The sequence below is a fragment of the Pempheris klunzingeri genome, chromosome 7, assembly GCF_042242105.1.
Source record: "Pempheris klunzingeri isolate RE-2024b chromosome 7, fPemKlu1.hap1, whole genome shotgun sequence".
In the NCBI taxonomy this organism is placed as follows: domain Eukaryota; kingdom Metazoa; phylum Chordata; class Actinopteri; order Acropomatiformes; family Pempheridae; genus Pempheris; species Pempheris klunzingeri.
The window spans coordinates 2,687,849-2,700,280 of record NC_092018.1 but is presented as its reverse complement, the minus strand read 5'-3'; the positions used below and the strand labels follow the sequence as shown (position 1 = coordinate 2,700,280).

Genomic DNA, 12,432 nt, shown 5'->3' with positions numbered 1-12,432 from the left:
ACACGCTATTTCCAGTTCAGTCGCAGTGGAGCTGGTTTGGGTTCGGAGAGCCGATAACTGACAACAGAAACTGTAACGACGTGTAAAAACGGTTCAACCTGCACTGCTGAAGCTCAGCAAACCACTGAGTTTTGATCATGAGCCAAAGAAGAGGAACAAATACTCCCTGAAATGATTATTAAATGGTGGTTAGGGTGTAAAGGGATCTCTCCGGGCAGCAACAAAAAGGCTCAGTATGAAGCATTAGCATGGATCATATGTGTAAACAGGAGATGCAGGTGGCACGAGATGGGCTTTAGTCACATAGATTTATATAACTATGTGCTGCGAGTAAACGTATCTAGATATCAGTGTGTTAAAATGAGGCCTTCAGGCCACATTCATGAGAATTAGGTGAGAATTTCCTGATTGTGTTGTTTCTTCTGTGTCCTTCAGCAAAGACTCTCCTGTTTTATTGCGGGCAATAAGTCTGAAGGGAGGTTTTAAAACTGGGCACAGCCTGCAGGCAGCACCACTGCAGGAGCAACCTGTCCAGGTAAAAACTGCCTCTCTGTCCCTGAATGAAGTGCTGCTGCTGCTGCTTTTCCTGATTGATGATTCGAGATTCTTTAATATGAAACTGATCAAACACATCTAGAATCTTTCATTCTGAAATCACTTCGAGCATTTGCTTTATTTTTCTCTGCTGTTGTGACATTTTTGTTTGCTGGAAAACTTTCTCAGTGCTGGTCTTAAAAATACTAATCTGACACACGTGAAGCCGCCGATTAATTAAGCTAATTAATAATTCTGCTGCCTTGCTTCATATTCACTTGTGAGGACATTTAATCTCTGCACCGTGTGAGTTATAGGATCACAGAGTGTAATTTCTTAAAGGTTATTCTGATCTGAATTTAAATGAAATGCAAACAAAAAGCAGAAAACTCAAACGTTGTTATAGTTTTTATCATCTGTGGTCAAATAAATGTTTTTTTTAAAGGAGTATTACGCACTTTTTATTGCCGTATATAGACAGCCAGGAGCGTCAGCTGAGTTAAGCTCTGCTAAATGTAACTGCGCAGTCTCCCCCTTCCCCTCCAGTAATCTTTACATAAGCAGCAGAATCACATTTTAACAAAAGAGCAAACGTTTCAAATAATGCAATGAGTTAATCTTGTTACACAAAAGTCACATTGGCCTTAAACCCTTAAATCTAACTGCATTTAAAATAGCGATTAGGAGATTTTTGTGCCTGCGTACATCCAGGTCAGGGTTTGGGTTTAAATGCATGTATGAGGCATCATTCGAACCTTAGACGCACTGTTTTGCAGCAGATATTTGACTTGCAAACCACAGCAGCAACCAGTAACTTCACCAATAGTTGCATTGCAATAATTCTATAATAACTCAGCCATCATCTCTTCAGAGACTCATACAACATGTAATGTAGAGGATGGACTGATTTCAGAGGGAGAGACTGGAGGTGATCAGTAACCCAACCCTCCCTTTGTTTCTACTTTCTCCTGTTTGATAAAAAACATTTGTCATTTAGCCTCCAATGGACGCATGACAGAGTTTAGGGTTGTTATTTTTTTAATTTAGTCTTAACTAAATCCCCACCGGTGGTGTTTCCTCTGTGTGTCCAGATGAGGTGGAGCGTCGCTGTTGTCCTGCTGGTGCTGCAGCACTGCGGCCCGGCGCTGCAGTCCGACCCGCTGCTCTACGTCTCCCAGCTGCAGGACGGCCAAGAAAAACCCCGTGAGTTCACATCATGAGACGAGAGCTTCATCCAGTCAGACACTGTGACTTCTACCATTTCGCAAAAGCCATGTCGTGACCATTAGCACGAATTAAACCTGATATCTTCACAAACTTAAGATCATGGTCGACCAAAACATTTAAGGTAGCTACTCAGGCACAGCATACATTTATATTTAATTAGATATCAGTCCTGTGCATCCTTAAAAATCAACACTACACACCCACAGGACATAATTAGGTGAAAGTGGTAGCAGAATATCAGGATTTCTAAATCTTACATTTTGACAGAAGATATTCTAGTGATGGACAGATTCTTATCCACCTTCTACTGGATGTAAAGTATGCAGGAAAGTACTTTTTGCTTAATTTTGCTCAAGTTGCAGTTTTACACTTTAAAAAGCCACTTTGAAAAGACTGTTAGGTTCTTTCAAATAGGCCTCAGGTCAATGTACCAAAACCTGCAGCCATTTTCTCTCCGTCTTGTCATGTAGAGCTGCGGCTCAACCCCGCACTGGAAAATGTTGTCCCTTTCCGGGAAATCTGGAAACCTGTTGAAGTGAGAGAGATCCCAGAAACTGAGACGACCTCGCACTCCTTCCCCATGTTTGGTGAACACACGAACCTCAAGTGGGTCACATGGAGCGGTTCCCTCCCGAACGGCGCTGTTGCCATCTTCAACGGCTACACCGAACGCACCGACTACGTGTGCAAAGTCAACTGCGAGGCCGGCTTCTACACTCCCAGCAAAGGGAACTTCTGCCGGTACCCGTACGCCGACAAAGAGTACAGCTCCTCCAAGTTTGAAGTCCTGGTCAACGTGGACCACTTTGAGTTCCTGCAGTGGGTTGAAGAGTCGTACGGGTCGGTGCCTCAGTACGCCATCAAGACCTGCGCCGACTCCGACATCTACGTGGGCAAAAACAAGTACGGCCTTGGCAAAGTGGTGGCCCAACACGAGGCCTTCTTCCTTCCCTGGGAGGGCGATGAGTACTGGTACAAGAGCTACCAGGTTCTGGCCGTCAACAGAGACAGCTACAGCCAGCACATCTCTCACGTGGAGTACGGCATCGACCAGATGGAGCTGTTCCACCTTCCTCCGGAGACCCTGCAGCTCGCCAAGGTCACCAACCTGGAGTGCAGAAATGTGGAGAAGACGGTGAAACTGGAGAAGACCAGCAGGGTGGAGAAGACCTGGGACATCGGCAGGGAGACCCGCAACGGCTCCGTGTCCACCATGAAGGCCAAAGTGCCCATCCTCGGCCCGGGGACGGTGGACTTCACCAAGGAGCAGACGGTGACCTTCTCCGAGGGAACCACCACGGTGGACTCCATCAGTCACTCCGTCTCCGTGGTGCTGCTGGTCCCACCCAACCACTCCTGCGTCGTGAGGATGGACGGCAGGAAGATGACGGCCGACATCCCCTTCACCGGCCGGCTGAGCAGGACCAACCACAACGGAGACACACACTGGACGTCCATCACGGGCACCTACGACGGCGTGAGCGTGGGCGAGATCAATGCCGTGGTGGAGAGATGTCAGCCGGTGACTGACGCCGTTCCCTGTTCCTCCGCTCAAGACTGATGATCAACCTGTTGGACTTCTGTGTTTAAAATGTTTTTTAAAAAGTCCAGAAAAACACTGTTTTCCAAATAAAACACAATTAAAACTTTTACGGAGCTTCTTTTTCTCTGTGTTACTTTAATTGAGACATTTAATAAATGTCTCAATTTTCAATTTTCTAAGAGATTTAGATATTAGAAAAGAGATTTAGACGTTAGAAAAGACATTTAGACATTAGAAAAGACGTTCAAAAGACATTAGAAAAGACATTTGCACATTAAAAAAGGACATTTACACATTAGAAAACACATTTAGACATTAGAAAAGACATTTAGACATTAGAAAAGACATTTCCACATTAGAAAACACATTTAGACATTAGAAAAGACATTTAGACATTAGAAAATACATTTGCACAATAAAAAAGACATTTACAGATTAGAAAACACATTTAGACATTAGAAAAGACATTTAAAAGACAGTATTGCTCCTGTTGGGGTATTTCTCAGTCACCAGGCTAGATGGCGCTGTGGCCAAGCAGAGAAACACACTCTTGTTGTCTTTATGTGACTCGTTGACTCCTAATACCGGAAGTTCAGCTAATGTACCAGCATTTACCTGACATGAGACATGAGAAAATATATTTTTAAAACTATAAATTTAATTTAACCGGGATTACATTGTAGTTTAGCCGGTTTCCAGTGTTTTTAACGTGTTTCCGGGTCGGTTTTACGTGTGTCTGTTGCTGTTATGCTGTAAGGTACAGTAAGCTAACCTGAGCTAAGCTAATAATATCAAAGTTACCTTCACACAATTATGACAGAAATGCGGTGTAAGAACGTAGGTTTTCTCCAGGGAGTTGTGGATTCGTGTAAAAGTTTATTATAATAAGGAAAATACACATAAATGTGACCAGAGGTTAATTTCAGCTGTACCGAATCCCATTGAGAAATCACTCAAGTGACACAGTGAACAAACAGGGTTTCCTCATACTGACTGTTGTTTCATCACGAAAAGTCATCGTGAAAACATCCTAAATTTGACTTAATGAAAAGAGCTGATAATCTATTTCATGGGCCGAATGAAGAAAGCCACCGTTTTTAGTAAAATCTGTCGCTATTTGTCACTTTTTCTAAAGAAGCTGATGAACTTTGTCACAATGCGACGAGTTTTAACAAGAGTCGTAAACCGAGTTCTGCTGAGTGAGCTGTTCACACCAGCGATGGGCATTGAAGCAGAAATACAAACACAAGGACACCGAAAGCTGGTGAGTGTTTAACCTCACTTCATCAACATTTTGTCTACTACACCATAGCACCCTTGACCTCTGTTTAATTTAAGCCACCATGAATTTGCTAAACCCCAATCTTACTGCATTTACAAATCCCACCAAACACCATTCAAAAATCTGCCAATTTAGTGTTTTACTGATTGGACAAAGCATCCACTCCATAGTGTAAGTTTGAATACTTTCCTCATACCAGTGTTAACCACTTTCCAATTCGTGATAAGTGTCATCCAGATTAAGCTCTGTATTATATACTAAATACTTAATTAAACAAAGATCTGCACTGCTTCAAATATATGGTTCTAACCGAAGAAGACTTTATTAAATTGATAGATTTTTGAATGGGGTTTGGCATGTTCTCTCTTTTTACTGTTCTACTGGCATAAGGTGACTTAATGGTTGAGTGAGGTTTTAATTTCACTGTGGCACCTTCAGCAGAAACATGTGGCATGAATCTTTCCTTTCGATAAACTAGTTAAATTTTTTTTTTTAAGTACTTTATCAGCTGACCTCCACTGTGTTAACATGTCTGTCCCTTTTCACAGTGACTTGTTGAAGTAAAAGAAAATAAATAAAAAGCTCAGTGTGTCGAGACACAACACAATGTTTGCAGTGTGTCAGCAGCCATGGAGTCTAACACAATGTAGTGTATAGTATTTCTGTGAACAGAGCCGTCAGTACAAGGCAGCGGCTGCATAAGTGAGTTTATGTCAGTCTCCTCAGCTGACAGAAACTCTGACGTCTTCTGAGGAATAATGTCTCCTTTAGTCTGTTTATAAAACCTTTCTAAGTGGATGTGGCTCAATTTAAATGATATTTTAATTGAACCTTTGGGTTTTATGGCGCAGAGTGATAAAATATATCAGGCTTGGAATGGATTTATTGGTCATTTTAGCAGAAAATGTATATACACTTTAAAAAATACTAAAAGGCAATGCTTTCATTATTATATATAATTACCGATGATAAGATATACAACAAAGTGAAAGTACCAAATCAAATGTAGTATGTGTCTTAAAAGACCAACGGAGCATCTATTAAAATGAGAATCTGATGTTTGAACACTAAAGAATAAGTAATTAAGACAAGATATGGTTTTATTGATCTCCAGAAGGTAGCAGAACATGAACGGGAATAAGTACAGGTAAATAGAGAAAGTTAAAAAATACGTAAAACTAAGATAAGGACAGGTGTGATTAATAGCAGCACGTTAAACAGACTGATTATATACTGTATAATATGATTAAGTGATGATATTTTGTGTTTGTATTAATATAGAAATGTAAAACAGCGTATCATATGATGAGACAGTTTAACATAATATAGTATAATATGGTAGTTTATATTATAATGTCATATGGGACATAAAATGTAGTATAAGATGAAATGCAGTAATATAGTAAAATGAAAAATATAAAGCGGCAATATAACATAAAATATCAAATATAAAATGGTGTATTTTCACAATAATCAATCATTGAACTGCTTCTAAGAGCCAAATTAGCTGGATGAGAGTAAACCGGATTATTTTAGCCTGATAACAGCAAGAAGTCTGGATTAGTTAAACCACTTCTGAAGGACAGGTAGCTTTTCCTGAAGCAGGTGTGTGTGTGTGTGTGTGTGTGTGTGTGTGTGTGTGTGTGTGTGTGTGTGTGTGTGTGTGTGTGTGTGTGTGTGTGTGTGTGTGTGTGTGTGTGTGTGTGTGTGTGTGTGTGTGTGTGTGCCAGGTGGTGGGGCTGGGTAACCAGGGCATGGAGGGTACCAGACACAGCGTCGGCATGGCGGTGCTTGGCGCCCTCGCCGCCAGGCTTGGCGTGGCCGACCGTTGGCGCGGCGACAAGCACGTGAGCGGTGAGGTCATCGTGTCAGAGGTAGAACACACACATGTGGTGCTGCTCCGTCCCAGGCTGCTGATGAACGTCAACGGGGTGGCGGTGGCCAAAGCAGGTGAGGTCACCGCCTGCGTGTGAGTGTGTGAATACGCTTCTGTGTCAAAAGAGAAGTCCATTTTCTGTAAACCGACACAGTAGGACCACTAGAAGAGCTTGTTTGATCCACTGACAGACTCAGAGTGTTATTCTAAGTGTGTGACAGCATCATGGAAAGGATCCCTACAGAGAGAGACCTGGAAGATCCTTTTGGTTTAACCACAAACAGCACACACACCAGACTACATTCACTAAAGCAGGGATTTTACCTCAGAGAACACAGGAGTTGCTGCTCCACTGCTGCCTTAATCGGTTAGTTTATTGTGTGTTATTGTGTGACTTTGTGTCGCGCACGGTTCTGTGTTCTGTGGGGCAAAAATACTGTTTTTGTGAATGAAGTATTTAACCACAAACAGCCGTTATATCGCTCTCCTCAAAGCCACCAGACTCCATTAATAAAAACAGTAATTTTACATAGTAGTTACTGGTCTACTGCTGCAGCTCGTTTGTGTTATAGCGGGACTTGGGAGTGTGTTTTAAAGGATTAGTTAAGTATCCAGCACAATACTTGTAACATGTTACATACAACACACGATAACACAAACAAATTAACTGAGCGAGGCAGCAGTAGACCAGTGCGGTAAAATCCCTGTTTTTATGAATGTAGTCTGGTGTGTGTGCAGAGAGCGATATAACAGCTGTTTGTGGTTAAACCAAAAGGATCTTCCAGGTCTCTCTCTGTAGGGATCCTTTCCATGATGCTGTCACACACTTAGAATAATACTCTGAGCCTGCTCTGATGTTTCTAGTTGCCCTGAAGGATCACGCTGCAGCCCGTTTCACAGCTTCCAGCTGAGGCGATCTCTTGGAACAACTCCAAATATTTGTATAAAAAACAAATGGTAATACCAGGATTATCCTTTATGGATGTTTGTGCATTTATTTTCTGTTGTGTTTTTCTGGTCAAGGTGAGCTCAGGAACAAAGTTTGCTCTCATATCCAGAACTCCTCTTTATGACCTTCCCAGCTCAGCGCTCGGACACTAATTGGTTTTGTTAAAAGGGCTCCATAAACAAATTTGAAATCTCTCTGCCTGTCTGCCCGTCTCCATCTGAAGCGCTTTTGTTTGCCATTTAATAAATTACCCCTGTGGAACAATCAGTTAAATAAACAGAGATGAAATCAACAGCAGAGTCACGCTGACATCACGCAGCATCACAGTGGGAATTACAAATGAAGCAGGACTTTGCTGAAATGTGTTAACGACACAATCACACGAATGTTTGGCTAAATTAAGCCTTTAGATTGAAGTGTCTGCACTGATCATTCAATATCTGATAATTAGAGATGAAAGAATGTGTTGTTTAATCCATTTAGTTAATCATTTTAATACTTTAATCAGGGGAAAAATGCACAATATTGGCTGGTTGCTGCTTTTCTCTGTTTTTTTTATATCTCTGTACATTTACAGTTTTGGCAGTCGGTCAGATGTAAATGATTTGAGGATCTTTCTCTGTTTGAGTTGAGGAAGTTTTTATGCTCATAATATTCGGCTCAAAACTGATGGAACCAGTTCCGCGCTGAATGTTTGATCTGAATTATCCTCCAGCGGGTAAATACGGCGTCAGGCCCGAGGACATCCTGCTGGTGCACGATGACCTGGACAAACCTCTGGGGAAAATCGCCGTCAAACAGGGAGGAAGTGCCAGGTCGGTTTTCTCCATCGTGCTTTTTTGTGATCTCACTTTGACGTAATGTTTCTCAGGGCTGCAGCACGAAGGTCTGGAGAAGTAAAAGGAATGAGTTTTATTCTGACTAAATCATTAATATATATTTTTACTCCTGTGTAAGCATCAGATCCTCTTCCCTACTATTTATTTATACTGTATAGTTCTTACAAAATAACCCAAACACATTTTTTTATTAGATCATTTCATTACGTTTCCAAATGCAGGGAAATTGTGGAAAGCTTCTTGTGAGTCGTCCACCTTTTGTTTAAACTTGGAAAATTACACTTTGACCCTAAATTCTTCCTCCTCCTCTTCTTCACAGGGGTCATAATGGAGTCCGCTCCTGTGTCGACTGTCTCCAGACCGACGTAAGTGACGACTGACTGCAGAACTGTTCGCAGCATTAACCATTAGAGTTGTGTGATGGACACTCAAACAGGTTTTTTAGGACACTTCATGTTGTGATTCTTGACTTATTTTATGTTTTATTTACTTTAAGAAACTTAAATCAGCTGTTTCGGCTGATGGTGACGGCTTATTGACAGTCAGATAGAAGTTTATTTACCCAAAGATGCTCAGTAGACGTTTTATTTCCATAGAAAAATGCAGCAAGAGAAAGTATAAAAACTTAAAGGAGATGTCATTTACCGTCCATCGCACGAGTCAAAGTGCTAAAAAACAAGTAGGCTAAATTTTCTGAAGGAAGTTTACGTGTTTGCTGCCAAAATGTTGCTGTAGAATCATTAATCAAATATTTAAAACAAACACAAATGGACACAATTCAAAATAAAAAAGCACAAAACCAAAAAATACTGGAGGCCGGTCACATGACTCTGTGCGTCTCCCAGGTGATGCCCAGGATTCGGGTCGGGATCGGACGGCCGGCGGGGAAAACGTCAGTGGAGCATCACGTCCTGGGCCGGTTCTCCTCTGAGGAGCAGAAGGTTCTGGACTCGGTGCTGGTCCAGAGCGTGGACCTGCTCCTCTCCCAGCTCTCCCAGCAGGACTCCCGGCCCCCCTCCTCACCAGCAGGGGGCAGACAAGCAGCACAGGAGAGGAGGGAGAGGGAGCGTGCTGCCTCCCCAGCTGAGGACTCTGCTGCTGCTGCTGCTCACGGTCCCTGAACTCAACTGCTGTGTTTAAGAACACAAGCCTTCACAGAGACTCTGTTTATTAAAGGAGCTCAGGAGGAATCAGGTGTGACCCCCCATGGGTGGATGGATGCCACCACCTCTAAGAGCTGAATATATTTAAAAAAAAGATCATTTACTTCACCAGATGTCAACAGTGAAGACCGTGCTGACGACCACCAACCAGGAGGTTGTGTTGTTGTGTTGTTGTTGTGTTTTTGCTCAGATTTGTCTTGTTGCTGGTCGAGATCGACGTCTCAGAAACGTGTGAACAGAGTCCTGGGAGCTCTGGTGGCCGCAGGCAGGAGAACAGGTGCTAAGAATTTATTAAGGATCATCTAATATTGCGAGTTGTGACATTTTTCCAGTATTTGAAATTGTGGTGCAGCCCTGGTGGAAGCAGATAACCGGATCAGGTTTCCCGGGTCTGTTCTCACATATAAACCACATATCCCGGTTTAGAGAAAACTGGATGGTACTGGGAGCACAAACCAGATCCAGAAACACCTGATCCAGATTCTGTGTTGGTGTAAAACATCCTATTTAAGTTTTATTAAAAAGCTGACCTGATGGAGAGCATGAACACTGTGACAGATGTTATTTAGTTAGAAAATAAACCTTCTGTTCTTCATACAGGAACATTTTCTCATTCTTAAGTCAAATCTCTTCTTTCTTTTCTCTCTCTGAGGTTTGGGAGCCACCTGCTCGTGACCAGGAGAGTTTAGACTTTAAACTTTATTCACAGCATCGTTGAGGAATCTCACACCTTAAAGCGTTTTGCAAATGGTTATGATCTTTGTTTTGATAAGTAGTTTGTGTGCCTACAGGCAACATTCAGACAAGAAACCCTTTAAAAGAGTTCCTTTTATCATGCTTTTACATTTAAAATGACATGTATTGTAACCTGTTGAAGCAATTGAATAGTTTACACATGTTTATGAAATAAATGATGTTCAAATTGAAAAATAAAACATTTGTCACTTATGGCCATTATGGTACAATGTTGCCTACAGACAACGAACCCCCAAAACTTCCAAAAAATAAAAAAAATTATAAAATTTCTTTAGATTATGTTTATTTAGTCTATTTTAAGACATAAAAACACTCAAAAAAAATTGTTTCCTAGCTGGCATCATGATGCGTACCGTAGAGGGTTAAGTCAAATCTCTTCTTTCTTTAGTTTAGACTTTAAACTTTATTCACAGCAACGTTGAGGAATCTCTCACCTTAAAGCTTCGATCGCTGCCGTCTGACCAACACACATCAGTAGTGGTGTTATGGGACCTGAGAGAGAGAGAGAGAGAGAACGAGCGAGCATAGTTGAACATAAGGAGAGAGAGAGCGCACTGTGATGATGATGATGATGAAGATGCTTAAAAACATTTTTCAGACGTGTGTTTGGCCGAGGAGGTCGAGACTAAACTGTCGAAGCTGTAGATGATGATGACGATGGACCAAGACCTGCACAAGGTCTGAAGTCTTAACAGCTACTGTTTATTTCAAGTTTATTTTAGAGTTTTTATATTTAATTTCCGTTGATTTCTGTAAAATTTCAACTCTAATTTCCTTCAGATTAAGGTTTCATTATTCTGTTGCTTTAATCTCAACAAATTCGACCATTTCATTCAACTTTGAGATAAAGAAAGATAAGATCAGCTTTATTAATCCCACATCGAGGAAGTTCACCAGTCACAGCAGCTCAAACGTAAATACACAGCCTCCAGATATACAGTTCTACAGATGAAGGATGAATAAACTGCACATGATGATTAACCGAATTGGAATAAAGGGATAATAGTGTGATGATAACCAGTCGAGCTGGAGTACGTAGAGTCTTATTGGTGATGAAGGAGCTACGATGGCGTTTCTTCCTGCGCTGTGGGTGCAGCAGGCTCACACACACGGGGGGTGAGAGGTGTTGCTCATGATCGATGTCCGCTTAGCCAACGTCCTCCTCTTCACCCTCGTCCTCTACAGAGTCCAGAGAGTTTTTTATCCAGTCACTGCAGAGAAGATGGCAGCTGAGTCATAAAGGACCTCAGTCTCCTCAGGAGATGAAGATGACTGTTGTGCAGGACGTCTGTGTGGTCTGATGAATCCAGGTTATTGTTGTTAACACCCAGGTATCTGTAGGTGTCCACCATCCCTGGATGTTCTTCCTACAGATCCAACTCTGTTTGCACCCGAAGGCGTTCGTATCTCCCCACTTTCACTGTTTTCTCTCTCAAATCTCTCTCTGTGGACTTTGTTCTCTTACTTCTCCAGATAAACGCAGTCCAGAGGAGAGAAGATCCAGGTGAGAGAAAACACTCAACACAATGGGCTTAACGAGAAGCAGAGAGCTTTGCACGGTGCACAGGTGTAAATAAGCAAATAAATAAGGGCTGGATTCCATTTAGCTGCTTCAGTGTCTGGTTGCTGGCCTTGTGCGCGCTGGCTCACTGTCACGGCTTAATGGGACGGAGCCGTTATTAATGTTAGCTGTGAAAGAGGTGCTGAGGGCTGCTGGGTGTGTTTGCAGCCTGACAGGGCTGAAAAGCTAAAAATCTTTACATTCATCCTAAAATCTGTCCTTCGCAGCTTAAATTCAAATATGACATTAACAACCAGGAAGTATCAGGCGTCTGTGACAGAAACAAAGTGTTTTAAGTCGGGTTATGATACGATCAGAGTGTCTGACACACAGTTCACTCTGATACTGATCCAAGCTGCTGTCAGCTGATATATGAGCAGCAGCAAACTACAGCCACAGCTCTGGAGGATGAGTGGCCTCAGGGGACGGTGGTTGTAAACCCCACACGGTGATGAATTTCATAAAACGGGGCAAATATTTCTGATATATATATATTTAATTTGTCGCTACGTGATCAGAGAAAACATTAGGAGGAAAAAAAAAAAAAGGGCTGTGGTGTTTCCCCTTTGTTCAAAAAGTTGAAAAACTACAACAACCAGAATGCACTGCTGGTGGCGTGGCGGTCACTTCCTCCTCCACACGTTATGATTTCTCCACGCTGTGGAAAAAAGTGGAAATACAGTCAAGTAGTTCAAACAACAG

At 42.0% G+C, this 12,432-nt stretch overlaps 2 protein-coding genes across 4 annotated transcripts; both read left to right on the top strand.

Annotated features, from left to right (window-relative positions):
- The first annotated feature begins 1,614 nt into the window (after window positions 1-1,614).
- Window positions 1,615-3,322, top strand: LOC139203535 (natterin-3-like). Its single transcript, XM_070833331.1, has 2 exons — window positions 1,615-1,737; window positions 2,232-3,322. The coding sequence occupies exons 1-2, from the start codon at window positions 1,626-1,628 to the stop codon at window positions 3,320-3,322; spliced, it is 1,203 nt and encodes a 400-aa protein (XP_070689432.1). The 5' UTR covers window positions 1,615-1,625.
- Window positions 3,323-3,895: 573 nt separating this feature from the next.
- On the top strand, window positions 3,896-9,947 carry ptrh1 (peptidyl-tRNA hydrolase 1 homolog). 3 transcript variants are annotated; one of them, XM_070833033.1, is made up of 6 exons: window positions 3,896-4,061; window positions 4,443-4,568; window positions 6,317-6,536; window positions 8,127-8,226; window positions 8,570-8,615; window positions 9,096-9,947. In XM_070833033.1, the coding sequence occupies exons 2-6, from the start codon at window positions 4,446-4,448 to the stop codon at window positions 9,369-9,371; spliced, it is 765 nt and encodes a 254-aa protein (XP_070689134.1). In that variant the 5' UTR covers window positions 3,896-4,061; window positions 4,443-4,445; the 3' UTR covers window positions 9,372-9,947. The 3 variants fall into 3 exon arrangements, with proteins under 3 accessions (XP_070689134.1, XP_070689135.1, XP_070689133.1); XM_070833034.1 differs by having other exon boundaries at window positions 4,440-4,568; XM_070833032.1 differs by lacking the exon at window positions 3,896-4,061 and having other exon boundaries at window positions 4,285-4,568.
- The last annotated feature ends 2,485 nt before the right edge of the window (window positions 9,948-12,432 follow it).

Coding starts and splice junctions, on each gene's coding strand:
- LOC139203535 (XM_070833331.1), top strand. CDS start 1,626: ATGAGGTGGAGCGTCGCTGTTGTCCTGCTGGTGCTGCAGCACTGCGGC. Junction 1,738..2,231: donor GGACGGCCAAGAAAAACCCC/GTGAGTTCACAT, acceptor CTTGTCATGTAG/AGCTGCGGCTCAACCCCGCA.
- ptrh1 (XM_070833032.1), top strand. CDS start 4,374: ATGGGCCGAATGAAGAAAGCCACCGTTTTTAGTAAAATCTGTCGCTAT. Junction 4,569..6,316: donor CACAAGGACACCGAAAGCTG/GTGAGTGTTTAA, acceptor TGTGTGTGCCAG/GTGGTGGGGCTGGGTAACCA. Junction 8,227..8,569: donor AAACAGGGAGGAAGTGCCAG/GTCGGTTTTCTC, acceptor TCTTCTTCACAG/GGGTCATAATGGAGTCCGCT.